Genomic DNA, 23,752 nt, shown 5'->3' with positions numbered 1-23,752 from the left:
AACACTTTTAATCGTCTAATTATCAAGAACAAAAGAACACAGGGATAACACTGAGCTCTTGTCAGCCCGAGTGCCAGGTTGGAGTCAATCTGCAGCTATAGAGAAATACTGCAAATTTGCTCTAACAAAATGTCCTGCCTGCCATTAGACAGCCTGGCTGAGTGTTTCCTGTTCGGTTCCTCTCCTTACACTTGCGAGTGCCATTGTTATTTGGTGGGAAAAAAAAGAATTCATGTTAAGTGCACAAGTGAAATGACAAGCATCTCACTGTTCTCTAAAAACCCTCCCTGATTGCATGTCGCTCACTTTAAATTCTGATTAAAAGAGGGCATTGAGAATCTCAGCTGGGAATGCAAAAGGATAAATAGACTTATCATCAGCTAGATTTTGCACAAACTACCAGGCTGGGTAGCTTTCATTTCAGAGCAAAGTACTGAGGACCACCACTACCTAGGTGTTAGTGTATGGTCTCACATAGCATTCTTTACAGCAAAGCATTATTTATTCTTATTTTTTAAAGAAAACCCACCTCTCATGCAAATTAAAGTTCTGTATAAAAAACTAATGGTAGTATCACCATACAGCAGTAGGGACAGCGTCATATATACCCTTGCGATGGTGAAACAATACACATGGGAAACTGAGAAGTGTAGTCAGTACTGAGAGTTTAAAAGCAGGAAGACAATGTGAGTCCTGTCTTGGCATAACTTTGAAAAATATCTTGTTAAAGCTTAGAGTTAGACACTAAAGAACAGTGGAGGACCAACTGGGGACAAAAGAGAAAAAAGCAGGACACAGACATGCTAATAATCAGTATAAATGGATATCTGCCATTTTTCAATTTCAGATGATTCGGAGAAGATGACATCATTTATCTACAGAGGCCAAAATGCAAGCCTTAGATGTGGTGAAGGCCAACATGGGAAGATTCATCAGCCAATATGAGCTTGGCCAAAAACTGAAAATAAACCTTCTATTGAACAAGTGTTAATCATGACTGAGGTGCAAAAGTAAATACCAAATGACAGAGGGCTTTGAAGGTGAGAAGAAATGCAGATTATCTTCTTAAATGTTCAGATCATGCAACAAAGCTTAAGCAGTTTGGTACTAAAGGGTAGAATAAGGCTTTCCAGGATGCCATTAATTGTTATTGTTATCCTCAAGCAAGTGCTTCTACACATTCACTTGATCTCAATCTCTTTCTATGCATTATGTTACTACACTGACACCCCAGCTGTATTTGGTGTTCATTGTCATTTTCTTGTAGTGAGCTAATGACACTACTATAAAACAACTAGCAGCTGGTGGCACAGTACAAATAACTATTATTCAACATGAATTATGAATAGCATGGAAGCACTAAAGAAAACTTCTTGAAATACATGTGATAATGCATCCTAACTCTTTTCCCCTTCCCAGCTGCTAACTCATCTCTGAATGCTGCTGTAGTTCAGATGCCTCTCCACAATGTGTGTACATGGCACTCTGGAGCAGTTCACTAAAGCACCAGCTTGACAACACACCACCCCAAAAGACTGATATTTCTCACCCTGCTTAGTTTGTGTGCCACTGGAGTTTTTTGCTAATATTACACCTGCTTGTATTTGGGAGTAGGTAGAAGAGGTGCTTGAGATACGGACCTATAATTGTAGAGTCCCTAGACTATTCCAGAGTCAAAAGTCAGGGAGCCATTCAGGGTTGCCCCACACAAACAGGCCTAGCAGGGAAACACTGGCAGAACCTCAAACCACATCCAGACTGCTGTGTACAGTTTTGGGCTCCCCAGTACATAAAAGATACTGTCTTTGAGCAGGATGAAGAGGGAAATCTAAATCCACCATTACCATGGAAGCAGGCATGAGAAACTACAGGCACGTTAGAGTAGAGTCACAACTGATCTCTTGAGATTGGTTTCAGAAGAGCTTTGGTTTGCATTGTGGGATTCACTCTAATGTACATTTGCCGTTCAAAGGTAAGAATGGAGGTTTGAAGAGGGGGAGAGCCCCATCTGCTTTTATGTTGGCAAGTGCCACAGAGGGGAGTAATGAAAACCTTGTCTGTATAAACTATTGAACAAGGATATGTTTAATTTCAGTAGCTACTAATGACGTTTAGGGAAAAGTAAATGCACCTACTTATTTGTAGCATGCCATCAGGCCTTTACACCTGCTAATTTCTTTGAAATGCATTAGGTTTGCATTTTGTAAAATAAACAAATAAATAAATAAGCTTCCCAAGCAACTTACAGTTTGTTAACCTCTAGACAATAGGCTTTTCATGATGCATAGGGTTTTTGTTTTTGTTTTTTTAATGAAATTCTGTTTTAGAAAGATGGAGAGAATTCAGGGAGAAAAAAAAAAAAAAAAAAAAAAGAAAGAAAGAAAGAAAAAAAAAAAACAAAAAAAAAAAACGGGGGAAACAAAGCACTTTATTGATACAGTCAGAATACAGTCTCAGTTAAGTCTTCAAAATGGAGCCTTTAAGTTACACACTAAGGCCTTCAGCCTGCAAGGACTTCATGTATATACTTGTCTCTGTGCACTGCAGTTAGCCCCACTGATGTCACTGCAGTTACTTTCATGGATATAGTTAGTTATCTTCCATTTCTCTCAATGGATCATAGCCTGCATGTGTACACAAATACTGCATCACAATCTCGTTTATATACACAAATGGTAAAACAATTCCCTGTTCACACATTTAGATAGCCAACTCAGATGAGCAAAGATTTAATTCAAGAAAAGCTAAGAGTAAATGGGGTCTTTTACAAATGTACATCTTCCAAACAGAAATCAACTTACAATTGAAGTTGAAATGAAAACTGCTATTCAATTTGATAGCACATAAAGGGTTTCCTGGGAGAAAAGAAGGGGTTTTTTTGGTTTGTTTGTTTTCCAGATAACCAGGTATAGAATTATGTCCCATAACAGTTCTCTCAAGCAGAGATTCAGTAAGCAGCTATAGGGGAGGCATGCTACCTTCATCTGTAGATGCAGGACCTTCCTGAAGGCAGAATGAAGTACAGGTGCCTCCCTTTCCCCGAGACATTGGTATGAGCTCTGATACATTCATAAAACAAAGCAGAGCTTGATTACCACGTAGATAACACCAGGCTGCCACTGACTCTAATATAGTTTTTGTTATTTTTACTGGACCACTGGGGTACCCAGAAGTCAGGGAATTTCAATACCCACACATCCTCATTGAATATTAATGCCACAACCATAACAATAGTGGCTAATAATGAAGCTTTTCACTGCCATGTGAATTACACATCAATATTAATGAAGCCTTTGTTAACATTCAGTGTTCTTCCCTCTTTGCGTCTCTGCCAGGATTTTGGACTGGTTTATGCCAACAACACAGACTTAGATGTCAACCCTGAGTGGGTCCCAGACACTCAGAAAGGGCTTGCTTTTGCAAACATACATTTAAATTAAGAAGTATGCCATATCAACATTGGTTTAAATTGATGGTTGCTTAGTTTTTTTCTGCTTATACAGGACAGATATTGCTTTATATGTTTGCATATCCTAAAAGTAACACACAGAGGAGTGTCTTTTTATCTCAAAATGTTATTACAACAGCCTTTGTACACAAAGTCTGACACAACCATTTACAATCATTTATGATTCTTGTTCTTCCCAGAATCAGACATATTAAGAAAAGGCAATGGTTCAGTAATGAGAAATGAAGACAAGTAGTTTTCAGTTCTGTAACAAGTCCATGATACAGATCACTAAGCAAGTTCACCCTGAATTCTGCTCTTCTGCACAGGAAATTGTTCCAGTGCTTTGAACCTTCATATGAAATTTAAATGTAATTGCCAGAAGCATTACCTTATTAATAAAAGTAGAAAAGCATCATTACTAATTATCGTGAGCTTCATTTGCATTTTCTAAACATTTACATTATCTAATCTAACTATGTAACAGATGCATGCATGATTTCTAACTCAGCTCTTTTCCAAAATGAATATCCGACACCAGTAAATAATAAGGGTTGCTTTGGACTCTTCCTGTCAGATGCAGTGTCTTACTCAAAAAGGAAATTCATCAGCCACAGAAGCAGTCCATTTTTAATGAATACCAAACCACCAACTTCATTTCAGTACAGCTGATCAACCTTGTTGAATGCTGTATCAACTGATCCCATTTCAATAGTAGATCCTGCAAGATATCTGCAACAAATTACCTCTTTGAAAGAAAGATCCAATTGATTTGCACTAATCTAATTTAGAGGAGGCTAGAATAAAATCATACTGGGACTTAATCTCATCTGAATACAAACAGTACAAAAATGCTGCTGATAAGTAGCTGATGTAATGCTCCAACACACCAGGGGGCTGATGTACCAATCCTGCTCCCATTGAGGAGAGCACTCTGCAATTCCCAATGGTGCCACTCAGATTAAGACTTGAAATTGCATGTTTAGCATAGAATATCTGGAACTTTATATCACAAGATAAAGAAGGGAAAGAGAGGAGAGAAGAGAGGAGAGAAAAGGCAGACTATTCTTTGCAACAGTTGTCACAAAAGGGACATGGGATGCATTGAACACAGCATATCCAGTCAGTCCAAAGAGATTATTCTCCCACTATATTTAGCATTGGTGCAATCTCACCTTGAATATTGTGTTCTGGGCTCCACACTACAGAAAGGATGTTAAGGTCCTTGAAAGTGTCTAGATGAGGGCAACAAGCTGGCAAGAGGGCAGGAAGGCACGTCCTGTGAAGAGAGGCTGAGGACACTGGGGCTGTCCGGGCTGGAAAGGAGGAGGCTGAGAGGTGGCCTCACAGCTCTGCACCTCCCTGAGGAGGGGGAGAGGGAAGTGCCAGTCCCTGCTCCTGGTCAGCAATGGCAGGAAAAGCACAAATCATAATGCCCTTAATAACATGCTTTAAGTTTTGGTTAGCCCCGAAGTAGTCAGGCAGTTGGAATTGATCATCTCTGTAGCTCCCTTCCAACTGAATCATTCTATTCTATTCTATTCTACTCTACTCTACTCACATCTAGATCTGCAATACACAGCACCAGGCCTTTGGTGAGACAATGCCCAGGAAGAAAACAAAGCTCTACTCCTCACAGTCTAGCAAAGGAGCCATAAGTAGTGCAAGGAACCAAACCTAAAAAATCACAGGTGGTTCTTAAGCTTATTGTTGTAAGCTTAAGGTGAGAGTGATCTAGTGTCATAACCAGCAATCATCAAAAGCAAATGAAACCACTAGTGTTGCTTTTCCTTCCTTTAAAATAAGCCCTCCAGATTTTGGTAGACAGGCAGGCAGCCAAATTTCAACAAAACCACCATTTTGACCTGTGCCATCAAGTCCACTGCAGAAAAGAATGGAACCAATTTTACAGCACAGAATAGGATGCTCTAAAAGCCCATGTCAGGAGTAACTGGACTTTCAGTCAACAGATTTCATTTATAGACATTTATTTGCTGATTTACTGTGTAGATTTCGGGTAATTCAGCCCACCATCTCACTGTGTCTGTAAAACGGTGATAACAATCCCACCTCCCTGGGAAGCTCGAGGTTAAACTTACTAATATTTGCAAAACACTCTGAGGTGCTGCAATTCAGGCAGTAATATGAATATAAAACATCACAATACATCAGCAGCTATTGTATTTAAATTCATCAGCTTCAACCAGAAACATACTTATCTAAGGGGAAATACAATAATTCCTCCTTATTCTACACTACATGAATAACTATGTAATTATGAGGGAGCAATTATAAATGAAAATAATTGCAGCAAACTTGGAGAACTTAGAACTTGCAATAAATTCTGGTCATCTGGGACAGGAAACAAGAATAAATGGATGAAAAGACAAATAGATACAGGGATGCATATATAACTAAATTATGAAAGTGGAAAGGATATTTGGATCCAACCTCCAACCATACAAAAATGTTTTGTTTGTGACTGACTTTCTGGTTGTTCACTGTTCTGTTACTTCCATAAAATATGCTAAGAAAACAAAATTAAGTTGGTAATATCTTCAAGTCTGGGGACAGAATATGTGAAACCATTAACCACTGAAATCCTCTTCCATCTCTAAGCACACATATTCCCTCAGACTTTTGCAAATAAATGTATCTGCTATCCTATTTCTATGTTTGGATTCCATTGTTCCTAAATTAGTGTAAAGTTTCCTGGATGACCTGAAATCTTAAACTATGTTTCATGTCAAATCCCTGGAATGAAGCAAAATAGTAGATTAGCTTTCTACACAGACAAGAAGAAGAATGGAAACAAAAACCCTCATCTTTATAGTTCAAAAATGAAAGGCTATAACATTTGTCATTACTATGGCTGCAATTCAGTTAGTTTTCCTGAGTGGGAAGACAATATGGTTTCTGACAACAGGCACTGTTTTGGCATTAACAGCTGTCCAAAACCAATTCCAGTTATAAGCTCTTCATAAATGTCTGTCTTCCTGGAGTGCTCACATTTGAAATCTGTATTTTACCTTCAACGTGATTTCAGTAGCTGTTTGGAAGTATACATTCAACAGACTGACTTCCTGCTTTTATTCAGTATTCATGTATTTGAAATATACTACTGGAGAAAAAAAAAAAGATTTGTGTATTAAAGTGTTTACATTATTTTCATTTCTATTTTCATTGCCTCAAATAGAAAGCAGAATTTCCTGATAAACAATCCCCAACATGGACTAAAACAATTCCCACTTATTATTCACAGCAGAGGTAAAACAGGATTTCAAAGGCTAAAAGATGCCCTCAATTTGCATCCTGCTTCATTTGTCAGTAAATCTGTTTGCTGTTGGGAAGGCGTTTGCCATTCTGTTCTATTAGTCATTCAGTTAAAGCAAGGCTTGTAATTAACACTTGTGATAATTAGGTGTTGGTTTGGTTTGGTTTGGAATCAACCTCTGAGTTTTAATTAAATCTCAGGAATTGACAAAAACGGATATGGGTTTTTGTTTAGCCAAATGATTAAGCGGTATTTTCTTTATCATCTTTTTGTAGAAGCCATACTATTTTCTACCCCAAGCAAGCAGGGATGTTTCATTGTGGGTTTATATGAGCAGTTTACAAATAATTACTATTTCTCTATTTAATGTTAATAGGAAACTCATTCTAAAAACAAATCACTAACCTCACACAGAATGCTTCCCTCAACGGACACATTATCTTTATGACAACACTAGGTCAGCCAACAGTACCATATATTACACATGACTTATTCTTTATTGGAAGATAGGGAAAAAATATCCTCACATTGAGTTAAACCTATCCCAGTAAACCTGTTACATGAACATTTTGTCCACCAGCAAACAGACAACCCAACCTGCCATGACAGATTCCAATTACAAGAAAATATATATCTTAAACAAATGAAACCCTTGTGTATCTAATGGTGCAATACAATAATTACAAAGACGATTGGACCATCTGTGCATCAGATTTATGGCCTTATCATGTACAGTCAGACCTTCCTAAAGTAGCCTGTCAAAGGAGTAGAACTTAAAAGGAAAGAGCTGAATGCGTGGCTACATTTTAAAGTAGCTTCTAAACAAACAAAGACATTATCTTGCTGATCAGTTTCAGAAGATGAAAATTCTAGGTCAAAATTGGTATGGAACTAAGAATCTGGTATTGACACCATTTTTTGCCTGGCAAAAAATCTGGTGGTAAAAGATGAGTGGCAGGGATGAGGGGATGTACCCAGGAGGCTTTCTAAGAATACCCTGCAGGGCGGTTTAGGGGCACCAAGCATCGCTTCTCCTGTTGGTGGGGATGACCTGGGGAAACTATCATGCATAGAAGAGGGGTTGAAGGAGACAGAAAAATGAAGAATTTCATTTTGGGTTGTTGTTGTCATTGATGAGGTTGGAGGAGATGGAGTTTAGGAAAAGCCCAAATATCTCCTCATCAGTGACTGCAAGGGGGGACCTGGCTACAGGTGATTCACATTGTAAACTGAGCAATGTAGGGAGCAAGGTTTTGTTTGAACAAAGTAATAGTACAGTGCAGAGTACTTCTTAGGACCCAGCCCAGGTCTTTGTTCTCAAGCTGAATGTTCTTGGGAGCTACACAGCTGCAAGTAGAACTGAAAATCTTAAAATACATTTTGAAAAAGTCACCAAGCTGCACCTTGTTTCCAGAATTTGGCTAAGACTGGCAGCATTTTATACCCAAAGTTTCTCTTTTTAAACTCTAAAAAAGGCAAAATACTCATTGTTTTAGAGCAAGAACATTATAAAGCAATGGGCTATTGCAAGAAGTGGTATACACAAGGTCCTTCCTTAGAGATGCAACTTGTCCAAGTAGGAGCTAGTATTTCAAAACCAACCAGTGCCACGTGGAGGAAAGCCAGAGTAGTAGAGCCCATCAAGCCCTTACAGCAAGTTCATACTCCAGGATTCATTACAGTGCCTCTCTAAATGGCATTATGGTGAAGACAAGGAGCCCACATAGAAAGATGAGGAAAAGATATTCTTCAGATGGGCTATTCTGCAACATCAAGCAGTCCTGTTCTCTTCCTTCTCCTTCCCCTCCCCCCCCCCCCCACCCAAAAGAAGAGATTAAATAGTGATGTTTCAAGCACATACTACTGTTTCTTGTTAAGTAATTTTAACTCAGAAGTTATAAATATGCCAATGGATTAAGGGACGCATGGGACAGCAGAACAATGAAAGCTAATCTGTGCACAGAAAAATGAATAAAGGCAGTTTAAATTCATTGGAAAAAGATAAAGCAAACAGAACCATCCCAGCCTCCAATGCAAATGGTTTACAGATGCATAACAAGCATAACTATTAGAGGGAGACAAGATTTCTAAAAACTCAGTTGAGTTTGCTGTAAACTCCTTTTACTTCTCTCAGTACAGTTATCAATGAAATGGAGCTTTGAAAGAGGAGAAAAAGAGAGGAGACTGTGATAAAACTAGGAGCAGAGGAAAAGAGCTAATACTGAAAAATAAAATAAAAGCAGGGAAAATACAGGAAAATCAAAATACCAAGAAAATGTACAGAAAAGCAGATAAGAAATTGGAGATAAGAAGAATGAAGGAACAGAAGCCAGAGCCAGAGATAAAGCATGGAAAATGGAGAAAAAAAAGTAGAAAACCCGGGTTAAATAAGATAGGAGAAGACATAAAGTGCAAAATGCTACACTAAGGCTGAAAATACTCCCCCTCAAAAAATAATCCAACAATAAAATCATAATATAAGCAAAAAAACATACATAATAAAGGAATAGAAGTTACAAGAGCAGCATGCCCAGAAAATGCCATCTTTCTCCAGCATGCAAGTCCTGTTTTGCATAGGCACACTGAGGCAACCGGCCATAAGGAGGCTTGCCAGTATCTTGCAGTAGTGCAAAAAATTAGACTTTTTGCTAACAAGTCCCAGTCCAGCTGCTGCCAGCCTGCCTTTGGCTGGGACTTGCCAAGAGGATATCGTTCTCTGACAAACTCTTATCTGAAAGCAAGAGGGACAACCACCAACCACTATGTGAAAATGAACCCACCCAAAGGTGGAAATGACTTAATGCCTTCTAACTTCAGGCTGGTCATGAGCTAAGCAATAGTTTTACTCAAGAAGAAAAAAGAAATAAATGACAACATTTTGGAATATGTAGAATCTATTTTCTCACCTGCCCTCTCCAGTAAGGAAACTGAATTCCAGGAATTTAACTTTGGGCACAGGTCTTTGTCATTCTTTGCTACACTCAAGGGCTCGATGCTGAGGACAGATGGGTTTCACCAACTGTTCCTTACTGTCACAAAGCTTGTTTGGATTTCTGAGCTTGCCCCCTCAATTAGACAGCAATAGTCTTCTTCACAGATTAGGTCATTTTTTTAATCATCTTTTTCTCTAAAGGACAAGCCTGTTTTATTATGTATGAGAAGATAAAGAAGCCCTGAAAAAACACAAAAGGCTGACAGAAGTGGGTGGCTTTTATATTAGGTGAAGTCCCACGTACAAAATAAACCTCCCGCTGACTATACTAGGAGCAGGACTGCAGCTAACGTTCATCCCTGCTTTACCTTTTCTATCTCCCTCCTTCTTTGTGTTTGATACTCAGATGCCCAATACAGCTAAACCCCAAATGACATCTTTGCTCTAAAGCTACATTGAGATACATACAAGTAGAGAGAGACAAAAGAAAAAGCCCTATACACATTTAGGAGAGTTTTGCGTATACTGCATAAGAACTGCAGCATGGTATCCCCAAGATCCTGTGCAAAAGGCAATGAATTCAATGAGACTTTTTTGCTTGCCTTTGAAATGCTTTCAGATGAGGCTTCAGAAGAACTGTAATACTGCCAGCTCTGCATGCTCATTGTACATAGAGCAAGAGACAGTAACTTTTCCATCTCTGCGTTTGTCTTAACTTTCATACAAAGCAGAGAGGACGCAATTATAATCTTGAAATCAAGCATAGGATAGTGCCACACATGCCACCATTTGGGTCTTTTCAAACAGAAGCACGTGAAAATGGATATTAAAATATTTTGGAGGTGTTTTCCTCTCAATCACATTCCAACCTGGTTTTGGTTAAGAATCTGAAATCTTTAATTAATTTTTTTCACTCCCAATTGGAGAGAAATCTTTAGAAACATGAGCTAATCATGGCATGCATTTCCAGAAGGCAAAAAGACTTGAAATGACTGATATTTTAATAGCTCCTTTGTTTAAAGTCAGCTGCAAGAATTTTTGTGGCTTTAATACTAAATAATACTATGAAGAAATGACAGCCCTTTTCCCTTTCTCCTCTTATGGGTTTCAGGCCACAGCTTATCAGTGCAGAGGCTGCAGAAACGAAGGTATTTTTTAACCTGCTTTAACTTGGCTTTAACTTGCTTACCAGTAGGACAGAAAGATGCTGTTGGTGTAAGAAGAGACAGTTCCTTGGCTCCAGTCCTCAGCTGTGCCCAATGGCGCTGACTGGAAGGAGACCAACAAGATTGGGGGAAAAGTTCTGTCTGCAAGAAGCAAGAAGAAAAGGGTGGGGGAACCAAGTCAGACATGTCTTCCTCACCATCTCTCTGCCTTCTGAAATATATGTTTCTAGCCTCAGTCATCTGAACCTAAAAGAACGAGCCCACAGCACGTGGTTCTTTGTTACTTGAAGATCAACCAGAAGGCAGTACTGTGTTCTGGCTAAGGTTGAGGTGACATCCATCACCTCACTTGTTGGAAATCGACTGAAATTGCTGGATGGGCATGTGGATACAGTGGGGTAGGATTAAAGGAGCAGAATTTTCCCACTCTGCAAACAAGTTTTAGACAGAAAACTTCATAAAGCAGAGCAAAAAGTTGTAAATTAATACTTAAAAAAATATAAAAGTATCTCTGAGGATATAGTCTTTGGACCATGTTGTAACTTTTTCTCCCTAGCTATTATTTCTTAAACTGGAGTTCAGGGTTGCTGCACCCACTTCACACCAGCTAGGCATAGCAGCTGTTCTCTTCAGCTATGTCAGTTGGTTTAACAGAAGATACCAATTTTTATACGTATCTTGTCTCACCACCATGATCAAAGCATTTTTCCTTTGGGTATTCTTATTTTTCTTCAATGTTCTGACAAAATATCTTAAAATACCATGATCAGTTTATGTTTCAAAGCAAAAAGTTATTCCAAAAAAGCGTCATACTAAAGTAACTTCACAAATCTGTAAAATTTTCCCAAAATACTCTTAAAACACTATGCCTTCTAATAGCTATCACTTTTTGATATGGAATGAATTGACATTAAAAACAACCAAACATTAAAATGAGCAATTTCAACAAAGGGATTTTTTGTCTGAATAGAGAAGGAAGTAGAGAAGGATGGAAAGAAATCCTGCATCATCCTGGGAAGTAACAAAAGGAAAGGAAAGGAGGGAGAAGGAATCTCCAAAACTTGTGCTTGTCCAAGGGAAAAAGCACATAAAACATACATGTTGATGAATAACCAGATGTTTCTACAAGCCAGGAAATCTACTCTTCCCCTTGGCCAATTTCAAATTAGCATGAACTCCTTTTCTTGCTCTCAGTTCATTAGTGAACACTGGATACTCAGATGCTTTATTTGTGCCTCCTGCAATACTCACTAAATCCAAGGAAAGTCTTTGCAGTTTGGTTTTGGAGCAGTCTCTAAGCATAGCAATGCTGTGGTTAACGCAACACTTCAGTTTGCTCTGAGACGTGACACCAGATTTTCCATTACAATAAGCTTTCCCAATTGTCTTTCTTGTGGTAATTTTAATTATATACCGAATAAACTGTTCTTTTAGCTATTGAACCAGCATTTCAGAAGATTCAAAACAGTATCCAGTATTCAGTCAGTCAGTTACTCTTCTAAATTAACATCAGAGACTGATCAAATGAACACCCCTACCATTTTTTGTTTACTTAACTATAGATTTGGGCAGGCCTGCCTGTGTAAGTTCAGCATATCCCTAAGTGTTTTCAGGTCAGAGCTTCTATTTAGCATGAGACAGCAGTCTGAGGAATTAGCATGTCCTCATCTTCTTCGTGGTGTTCAGCAGACAAGATGGGTCTGTAGTATAACGTGTCAGAGAACTACAAAGTCCCTTTGGACAAGCTTCTGTGAGAATTAGATCCTTAGAATAGCTTGACAAGCGTTGTTGCTTTTTCTTTTGTTCCTCCTGTTGTCCTCTATGGCAGGTAGAAAATGAGCAATTAAAAGGATCTTATGTCTTCCTGTATTCAATAAAAAGAGATGTGTAAGAGGCTGTCATAGTGTCAAACCATTTCTTCATCACTGCCTTAAAGATGTGCTTTCTCATCTTCCACCCCAGCCATGCTTTCTCATCTCCCACCCCAGATATTAAAGGGGCAGAAACTAATTTCCTGCACAATTTCTTTGGCCAGGCCTAAGCGGCTTAAAGAGCAGACCTGGAAATGCGCTCAGAAAGAAGTTCCATAGCTTCTGCCTAGAAAGGAGTTCAAATAAATTAGAGCTCATTGAGCATTATTACAGCTTGTTGCCTATGGTATTTCCTCCCCCCAGGGTAAAGGAAATAATCTTGATTAATGACACCCAAAAAAATCATTTTTCTCTTTAATTCACTAATTGGTTAATCTTTTGTGACATCAAAGAAGGCTGCAGCATTTGCAAAAAATGGTCAATGCAAAAGCCAGATTTCCTGTGCATTTTCCATGTGTGCTTTGTTTCCTGATGTAATTTCTAACTGAAAAGGAATGAAAAATTGAAATCTCCAGTTTACATGAGAAATGGCAGTTTTGAGCTCCCTATCAGACACCTCATTTTCTCTACATTAGTCACAATCAGACAGACAAGGCTCTGTCTTGTTGAGCTACATTTAGTAGTCTGTCTGAACTGCAAATTTAGATGACATCCAAATTACACAGACTCAGCCAGTAGGTTACACTAATGCAAACTAGGAGAAAAAGAATCAAGACTATTGATTTTTTTGGTCCTTTCTCTGTCATATTCCCTTAAAGGCATTTACCAAGGCTTTTAAGATCTTCAGCATTTTCACAAAGGAACAAATTACGTGCAAATAAGACTGCCTTAATCTATTCTTCCCTGCTTGGATTGTTCTTTCTGTACAGTCATTATGTGTTTTTTACGCTGCTGCTGCAGTTTACTTGATCCACTTTCATGCACCATGTGGTCAATATATATGTTGAAGAGTAACTGTGGAAAAGCACATCTCTTGCACCTGCCTATGATAATCAAAATCTTGTTTGTTAATTCCCTGCAATCCAAATACATCACACATCTCTCTGCTCTTTCTTGCAGCTGTTTCAGCAATTTGATGTCAGATTCTGCAGAAAGCTCTTCTGATCGCATTTCCATTCGCAGACAACCTGATTTTTTGCAATAAATATTTACAGGGGGGTTGTTAGAACCTCACAAATGTGAAAAGCAAAGACCACAGATTCTACTGACAAATAGAGCTGATTTTAAAATTATTGAACCTTCACAATTCTGTCAAAGCCAAACATCCCTATCCCTCTGACTACTCAGGCTAATATGACTCTACTGAAGACACACGTAGCTCTACTGAACTCATACAGTAATGTAATTAGCTGATGTGGATGGCTGAACTCCACTGAAGGCAACAAAAGTATGTATTATTTTTTGCCTACCAGTCTCTGCAGAGGAGACATAGCCAATATCCAGCTCAACATAACTGTACATTACTGAGAAAGAAACGCTCAGAAAGCACACTCCTCGGAGCAGTCAGTGCAGTTCAGTTCAGGAACAACAGGCAACACAATCAGCCAGACTTAAGTTTCCAGATGCTATGAAAAGTAATAGAAATAATAAGAGCTTCAGAGAGTTTAAGTGCTTCCTTCTTTGAACCAGCTACCCACTGAGAGAATTAGGAAGAGCTTTTTCTATCTGATCTCACTAAGCAGCTGTATAAGCTTTTTTAGGCATAGTTAGCAAACTACAAACTCATTAGCCACTACATATGGTACTGTCACTTTCCATGAAATCTGAAGCTCACATACTTTCCTTTAAGGCTGTGCACATGCTTCCTGTCGAAGTTGAACGTATGTGCCATCAGGCAGTAATATGCCCCTTATGCATTACCATTTGTGTTTGTTTGACTTTATTTTTCATAGGTTCCTAGGCTTCTGACATTATTTCAGCCTTCAAACTTATATGCCCTGTGTTTTCTTTCCTGCACCTAAGGAAAGAAATTGATACATTTGCCCTTTTTTCCTCTTTTTCCTCTTTTTTTTTTTTATATGCCCACTAGGACTCCATCTTCCATCTTCTTTTCCCTCTCATATGTTATTAATCCTTATTATTATAAACTGAAGTTTAGGCTGTTTTTTGGTGCCTTTTTTTTTTCACCTTTACCAATTGCAGGGTTCGAGATGAGTTTTTCACAAGCAGGTAAACTGGCCAAATGCTTTCCTAGTCCTTTTTTTTTTTTTCCCCTCTGGGAAGGCAAAGCTTCCTTCAAAGCACTAAGAAAGCCAGTTCAGCATGCTTTTCTTCCCTGTGTAAAACACAGAGCCATTTCCACCCTTCAAACTCACATTTTCCTTACCATCGATTTTTTTTTTTCCCCGATATTTCTGTACTATTAATTTTACTACTGGGCTACCCCTTTGCTAACTCTAATGGAACAAAATTGAAGCAAAGACCCAAAATTCCTTTGACGTTTGTCCCTCTTCCTTCCTTCTTTTACAGTCCTTGCAGTCTTCCTTCTTTTGCAACCTTCAACAGGCTTTTAACAATGTTTCATTCCCACTGATTTTTTCTTCTAGATCTCATTCAAATCACAGAAATAGCCTGTTTAAAGTAACTGTAAATTTTGCTGGCTTCTTATCTTCCTTTTTAATCAAAACTTCAGGTTTATACCATTACTATGGGCTCATGTCATCTCAGAATCACTGCAAGATAATGCAAAGATTGAGTTGAATTTGAATAAGCCCTAAAACTTAATTATAATTACAGAAGCATTCAGAATCATCCTCTGAACTTTTTTTTTTGAACTTTTTTTTTTTGTCTTTCCCAATATGTTTAGTCTGTATATTTCCAATAGAAGAGAATTTGAGCAGTTGGAGAAGACATATGAAGAGAAAAGGGATGTTTAAGTAACCAGAAATGGAAAAGATGTGGCAGCTCCAGCATATTTGACTGGAGAAAGAATGAAAAAAAAAAGAAGTTGCCTGCCTACAGTAACATTAGTATTCAGAGGACTACACTAAGGCCAGTAGTTTGAGTTCTTGATTTAAAACATAATGTACAGAACTACCACTTGCCACTGCCACCCTGAGAATTACTTAAGAGACTGGAAACAATGCTGCCATGGTGAAAAACAAATCAGCTGGCAACCGGACTTCATAGAAACACAATTCAGTAGATATGGACTGCCACACTATGGAGAAATTAGAAGTAAACCTTACTTGGATAGGGGATCCCCTACCACTTGCCATGGAGATAGGAAGCGTCACAAATAGAAAAAGAAAGCATTAAATGAGCTGCTGACAAGGATGATAGCATTTTCTAGAGCACCATTTTGGGAGAGAGGATAAGCCTCAGAGAGGATGGTCAGCAAATCCATTTCACTTCCAGCTTAACACACTGCTAGCCATAAATGGTACGGATGGCTATTGCATGGGACTTTGATACTACCTATATCTGCTTAGCACCAAAGTCAGTGATAAACCTCCATTTCAATACCAGAAGGTCACAATTTAACTCCTGCTGAATCATGAAAAAAATGCCTCAATTCTTCAGTTCCTATAATAGTTCTTCAGCACTCACAGAATATCCCATTTTACACCTTCAAAGCTCTTTGGAAAAAATAAGTATATACTGACATGGATGTTCTCTGGAGACAATTAAACGTTATTATCTTCTTTTTACCGGTGGAAACACCAAGACACAGAAAGGTGAAGTGACTCTCTATGTGCCAGAAGTTTTAAAGATATCACAGCTGAAGATCCCAAGTGCTCAGAAAACTAGTTTAATTATAATACATGTCCCAACACCACCAAAAAAAAAAAAAAAAAAAAAAAAAAAGGCTTAATTTGGGGGTTATTTTGAGGCCTTCAGAAAAAGGGCTAACCATAAGCAGAATTTTACAAATTATTCCTTGCAAATTTTAGAGATCACGTGCAAAATCTAGCTCCGAAGCAAACAGAACAAGTCTTAGTTTCCGTTGTTTATATGTAACAGGAATTACCTTGCCATGAGTGAGCGGGGGCAGGAAGAACAATGGAAACTTGTGAATGGAATATTATGTTTCAGATGTCCAAATGTGACAACTAAGTCTTCTGATGACACTAATTGATTAGCTACAGATCTGTACAAGAGACCCCTATTTCATGGAGTATACCAAGTCTCTGAATGAAACATCAGCCAAATTAAACACCAGACTTAAAAAAAAAAATGTATATGATTGATACAATATATACTGTGGTATCTTGTGTGTGTCACTAAAATAATAGTTATTCATACTAAATTAAAAAAAAAAAAAAAAGGAAAAAGTTCTCTTCATTTTCTAAGATGAAATAAAATCTGTAACTAAGTAAACATTCACATTTACACTTGGTGGATGACCTTTAGTATTAAGAAGAGGTCACCTGAATCACATTATCCATATTTGAATGGTTATATAGGACTTACTTCACACAGAGGTCCCCAGGGTAATTATTTCATATCAGAACTAGGAAAGTTTAGTATCTGTATGCAGTATGTATTTACACTTCATGCCAATGCATTAAATAAAATTCTATCACATTCTGTCTTTGTCTTTGTATTTTCTTCTTTTCAAAGACATAAAGTACGTGATTGGATTATCAATTCCCTCATAGTCTGAAAGGCCCTGTCCTGTTATTGTTAAAACAAATATGAAAAAGTTGGCAAAAGATGGAAAAAAAAAAGTCAATAAAGAAGCTGGAATTGTTTTAGAACAGTGTACAACATCCTCTACAACCACTTTGTCATAATTGAAAAGGCAAAAAAGAGAAAATGCACTATTATACCATTAAGGAACACACATACTTACATATATGTGAGAAATGGTAGAAAAGAAAACTTTAATGAAAACATTAGTTAAGAGAAACATCTGAGAATGATTTAGTTAAAGGCCAAGTTCAAAATCCTTAGAAGTCAATGGATATTTTTCAACGTAACTTACACAACACTCCAAGATGTACTCAGCACAAAAAAGAGGAAAACACAAATTGAATAGCCTGAAACAGAGGGTGTTAAAGTCCTAATCAAGGGATCTAAATACCACTGCTAGAGCCAAACCAAAAGGCCTAAGACTGACTTTGATTCTGGAATGTTTGACATCCAGATCCAGACACATCTGACTTCTGTGGGTAATGCAGACTGAGACTTGTTACAAGAGCTTGTTGAAGCACAATGCAATTTCTAAGGAGGCTGGCATGAGTGTCCTTTCAAAATTTTGACACCTGAAAATCCTGAAACCACACAGGAAATTATTCATAATAAAGCAGGTATGGTTAAAATATAAGTATCTCTTATCAAAATTTTAAGAAAGCATCTTCCTATTAATCTTTATGGACAGGAAAAAATGTCTACTGTGAGAAATACTGAAATAAACATAGCATTTTCACATTTTCCAAATACTTTCTATATTTCTTTCAGGCAGGAAGTAGTAAAACAGTGGTCAAGAGTTTTTTTCTCCCTTCTTTCTGCTCCAGTTTTCTCACCAGTTTTCAGAAGTGTCCACGTGGAAACAAGTTTTTAAAAATGAAGGATTTTTGTCAGATTCCTTAACTCCTTTTCCAAAGGAAGTTAAAGAGAAAAATAGAAAAAAAAGTAACAATAAAAAAGAAGGAATGGGGAAAAGACCTACTCTGTTCAAAACATGCTTATCCCGTTCACACAAAGACACAGAGCTTTGCATGGTGACAATGCACAGCCACAAATCTGCTTCAATCCTCTCAAAATTCAGATAGTTTTTATCAATTGGGTCACAGCTTTTAGCAAAGCCAGTCTGCAAAGAAGGGGATGGTGGGTCTAGATGCCCCGCAGGGCCTAATGCAGCTGAGCCATTTAGAAGGACAGGGTTTAGATTGCTGCTGCAGTGCTTCTACTACTTCAAAATGTAGGTGGTAACATGTAAAACATGCACAGTCCATGTAAAAACAAAATTCACCTGAAGAAAGGCCATAATCCAAAATGCAGCTGCTTCCACTGTACAGTAGCAGAGGCAAGGCATCCCAGGCTTTGGAAGCCAAACATCCTTTCCAACTTCATTCCAGCTGTTGTGTGCTTCAGAAAAACAGGAGCCCGTTTGGCACAGGGCTGGTAGGATCTGTTCCAGAGAGATGGGAAATGGGAATAGAAAAGGTGCTGAGGGTCAGGACAGAGGTATGTTCACAATGTTGACATTTGCACAGTGCTTGCCAGCATTGTGCCTGTTCTAAGCCAATACCATTAATCATTCACTAAACTCACTTGAAAAAAATTACAAATAAAAATAATTAAATAGTGTCACGGCTTTGTGTTTTTGTACCACGATCCACAAGCTTTGACCTTCATGTGCATATTACATGCAGACCATGCCTGCTTAAATAAAGTTTTGTAGCAGACAGAACATCTGTTAGGTCTATTTCATATTCATGTTTAAGATGGGATTAGTCTCTAGGCTTTGTCAAATAATGAAGAAAAACAAAAAGGAAGAAAGAAATTAAAATCTTAATTCCCCTTTGATTTAGTGAAACAATTTGAATTTGAGCTAATTAGTACAAATGCTTATAGGAAATTCTGTAAGATCTTTGCTTGAAATCTTCCAACCTTTCAGAGATTAACAACCCATCTATAGCGTAAGCCCTTTCAGAAATGCAGCACGTGTACGACTCCACAGAACTACAAGGAAAGGTACTTTTAAGTCCAAGTGCTTATGTGGTGTTAACTGGTACAGCTGTGTTGAAAGTAACATTGTTAGACCCGTTTTGCACCGGACTAGGAGCCAGCAACAGCTAAAATATTTATTTATTTATTTATTTATTTATTTATTTATTTATTTATTTATTTATTTTGGTGTGCAGAAAGCATTATAGCACAGTGTTTAGAAGTGATGCTGAATTAGGGACCTCCTGATTTTAAAATAATAGCCTCATAACCTCAAACTGCTGGTCAGTGCCTTAATACCCCCCTCACATGGTTGAGGGCGTAGAGCAGAAGAATACCTGACTGCTCAGAGGGGCTTTCAGCTCAGCAGCCACTTCAAAGCTGGTAGCAGGAAGCCAAGTGACAGGTGAGCCACTGACCATCACTCAGAGCCCACAGAGGTGGCCAAACTTGGGTGAGAAGCTGAGAAGTGTAGGTGCCAGGTAAATTGTACAGACTCCCTGAAGGACTGGATCTGCAGCAGGGCTGGGAGCATGTGTTGGTAATGTTGAGTTTAAAGGTTGCCCAGGTGAATATTGATTGACACGTTACCAGGAAAGGCACAGAATATCAGAAGCATGAGACTGGAAAAGATGCATCAGAAAGAGACACACAGGTAAGAAAGATCACACCCAGCTGACCAGAGAGCTCACACGGAGGAGACACCAGAGAGCTGGAGGCAGAGGAATGAGCTGTCTGCAAGCCACAGATGAATGAAAGGGTTGACACAGTGATTCTTCATCATCCCCAGTACAATTCCATTTTCCATCCACTGGGAACCACCTCCAGATCAGCCTTCACAAGGCTAGACAGGTTTCCTGTGTTAGGTTCCTAGTTTGCTAAACTGTGGGATACCAAGAGAAGAGAATCAAGCAGAAAGGGAAAGAAAACCGTCATTTTACACCACCTCCAAGTATCCTCCATTGTACACTCTGAGAGGCAGGGCCAGTTCCCATACAAGCACAGATCTATGAAACAAAACAGATTTTCACTTGCATAATCCTTTGCATGGCAGGATTTACCGCTTCTGCTACATGCAGAGCTCTGGAGTCAAGTTCTTTTCCAAGCTCTCCTCTCCCTACTTAAAACCAGGCTGGATATTCCCCAGTAATGGCTTTTACAGCAAGCACACGACAGCCAATTTGGAAGGGTCACTTCACTAGTGGGGAAGCAGATGGGAGCGAGCAATTATCAACGGAGAAATACTGCACGTAGATAAATATCTACTGCTAGGATGACACCAGCAGAGCTCCCGTAAGAGTTAATCGTGCCCCTTCGCCTTCTAGACTGTGTTGCAGAGGTTCATAAAATACTGGGTGTAAATTATTTGCAATTTCAAAGGGCTTTTGATAGGATCCCTCACTGGAGATTATCAAAGGGAACAAATAAGCATGGGATAAAGAGCAAGTCATGTTAAGGATTAAATCCCAGTTAAATAATAGGAAACAAAGAGTTATAACTAATGGGTTTTTCCAAGAATAAAGAGAAGTTAATAACAGGACACCCTTCAGAGCATTACAAAAACTATTATGGTTCAATATAGTTATTAATAACGAAGGAGCAGGACTGTGGGGTCACAGCATATGCCTGAGACAAGAATAACCTGGGATCTTGTCTGCTGCATTTTTTATTGTGTGTGTGTCTGTTGTATTTTTTTTTTTTTTATCCCCCCGAAGCACCCTTTGAAATCAATGGGAAAGTGTGATCATGGCTCATGAAAACCAGCTCCCATTCTCAGACCTCTGTAAATAGCCAGTCATACTGGGACAGGCTGTAAATCAGTAAAAGGAGCTTCTGAAGACTGTTGCTCTAATAGCTAACAGCTTATCTGTATTTCAAAATATCTCTGGCTAGATAGTGACAAATGGGGTGTCATAGCTGCCTGGGAAAGCATAGCTGGGATGCTATAAACCACACTGCGAACATTGCATCAACAAGCACGATGCAATAATTGGACGCAACTAACTTTGATCAACGATTAAACTTAACACAAGAAAAGTTAGAGCTTGGGGGCATTGTTTGTTTGTTTTTTGATGCATGAGGAATTGATTATTTAAATCAAAAAGACTTACTTGTCTCTCTTTTCTGGTCCCGCTGACAATGGGAAGGCAGGGCTCTGCAGGGCTCTTGTAACCAGATACTTCGCAGTGATCCTTGTCTAGCACTTTAGGCAATTGATTTTTTCCTTTCATTTCTTTCACATACCTAAAGCTACTTTGAAGGCAGCAACCTCCCTTACTCTGTCCTCCTGCTGTTCCCAACCTTCTGCCCTGGAGAGACAGAAAAGCTGCAACAGCTGCTTGCCGCAAATAACTCTTCACATACACTAATTTTAGTGTAGAGTGACTAAAGTAGCTGGGCAAGACAAGCTAGGCGTGACCTCAGATGTCACGGGCCCTGTCAAGAGTAACACCAAAGAAATGTGCTCCTGCACATCAACCCCTACATGCACAATCACAGATAGAGGAGCACCGAGAGCAAGAATCCAACTCACAATCAGTCTGAAAACTAATCTAAATTAGAAGCAGGTTAATACAGCAGTCTACAACCAAGAGAAAAAACAGAAGCAAGGCGCAGTATTCTGACTTCATCAGCAAAAGGAAAAGAATTTTAATGGGAGGATTCCCAGAAGCACTGACCGGTGCCTAAGTCCTGTTTACATCTGTGATAAAAACATCAGCTCCCACCAACCATTTCTAATATCTTGCCCTTGGGATATCATTTGTAATGTGTCCTTGTTATTTAGAAACAACACTTCCTAGAGAAAATACTGCCCACTTAAGCCCACAAGTCTGGGTCAACAGGCAGTGTAAATCATTGTTGCTTCCCCACAGTTCTAATGAACAGCATCTGAAAATAGCAAAAAAAGTCACATGTCACATTTTCTGAAGCATTTTCTCTGAAATTCTATAATACTGGTGGTAACTATAGTTTAATCAAATGTCTTTAAAAGTATGTTTTTAAAATTTAACTACAGGATTCAGAATCACATAGGTAGTAATATATTGATATATATGCCTGTTGACTTCAGCACATTTTTTGAAAAAGATTGCACTATTTTTGACAGTTATTAATTTTAAATGTCAGAGAGAGTCTTTAACCTGGAGTGCCTAGAGATGACTGTTTATAGTTTTCAGTGATTTTTTTTTTTCCCTGAAAAGGAATGATGAGAGCTTGAATTCTGGAATGCTAGACAGGGATTATATTTTTAGCTGTGCAAATAGGCTTATGATACTTGAATAGTATCAGCACAAAAACAGAGTTGTCCTCTTTGTAAAAGCTTTTAATATACAGCACCAAAGGTGAAAACCTTAATTGACTTTCCTATCTTGTATCTTGTGTTCCAACCAACTGTTGGAAATAAATTGAAAAGAAACAAAAGATATTCACCAGAAACAAGAGATCCTGGGAATCGTATGATAAGATTTTTTTTTTCACCTTCAAGAGAAATTTGCAGCAGCAAAGCTTCCCTTTCCATGTCATGCTATATGTTGCTGCTGCTAACCTCTGCTAGTCCAATTCCAAATGTGCTGTTGCACTAAATAAGAATCTGGCCTTCACATTAACAATTTATTCAGATCGCTTCACTAACCAAGCGACCATTACATATACACAAATCAGCAGAAGAGTCACGCAGAATTAGGAAATGTCTTCTATTGATGAAAACAAAGCAAGCTAAGGCAATTCCAGAATAAATCACCTAGAACGTGCTGCGTTTTCCACAAGCACCAATCTTCACCTGTATTTAGAAAAGTTGAAAGGTTCATTCGTTCAGTTTACTTAAAATATTTAAAACATGAAAGAGACTGCAAGATGTTTGCAAAGCAAAGCTCCTTTCTGTGGGGGTGGATTTCAGTAACTCCTATTTCACGAGCAGTTACATTGATGGGGGAAGCTGAAACTATTGGAAGAAGTAGCTGCAATAGCCCAGGAATATAAAACTGAAATAGCTATTTGGAAAGGCAGAAAAAATTTAGGAACTGGAGTTGGAGGCATTAAAAATTCATACGCTCCAGCACTTTAATTCTAATGCATTTGAAGCACTGAAACAGTTAAGGTATTTCACCAAGGCACAAAATAACCTCATTATCATTTCTAATACAGATCAATACTCTAGACTGCCCTTTGAAAAATACAGCGCTTGCTGGTCCGCACATTTATTGTGATCCTTGCATTACCTCACTAACATTAAAGCTTTTGCATAAGCCCTTTGCTAGCCTCTAGAACATGCCTCTTTCCCCCGCCCCCCTCATTTGATCAGCATATTCCTGTATCAAATTGTAAGGGAAAGAAAATGCAAATCAATACCCAACGTATTGATTATTTCTTTTCCTTTCTTCCTTGTGACATTTTGTCAGGTGGGTTTCTCTGCTCCTTGGGGCTGCCTGGTGGCATTAGAGGGCTGCT

The 23,752-nt window shown here is 38.5% G+C and overlaps 1 protein-coding gene across 7 annotated transcripts in view; it reads right to left on the bottom strand.

Annotated features, from left to right (window-relative positions):
- Positions 1-23,752, bottom strand: part of LOC311437968 (uncharacterized protein) — a 223,715-nt gene that overhangs the window by 37,797 nt on the left and 162,166 nt on the right. For 4 of the 7 annotated variants that reach the window (XM_084521846.1, XM_084521847.1, XM_084521848.1 and 1 more), the window contains 3 exons: positions 21,418-21,615; positions 18,609-18,767; positions 10,844-10,961 (listed from right to left, as the gene is read on the bottom strand). The exons of 1 other annotated variant lie outside the window; for it this stretch is intronic. In XM_084521846.1, the coding sequence (XP_084377972.1) occupies positions 10,844-10,961; positions 18,609-18,767; positions 21,418-21,615 (475 nt within the window). Of the gene's footprint in view, positions 1-2,408; positions 2,625-4,623; positions 4,728-10,843; positions 10,962-18,608; positions 18,768-21,417; positions 21,616-23,752 lie in introns of those variants that run through there. 2 more of the 7 variants (XR_014693867.1, XR_014693862.1) reach the window with 2 other exon arrangements.

This window comes from Aythya ferina (genome assembly GCF_964211825.1).
Source record: "Aythya ferina genome assembly, chromosome: 5".
NCBI lineage: Eukaryota > Metazoa > Chordata > Aves > Anseriformes > Anatidae > Aythya > Aythya ferina.
The sequence above is the reverse complement of the archived record's forward strand: the minus strand, read 5'-3'. Positions and strand labels throughout refer to the sequence as shown.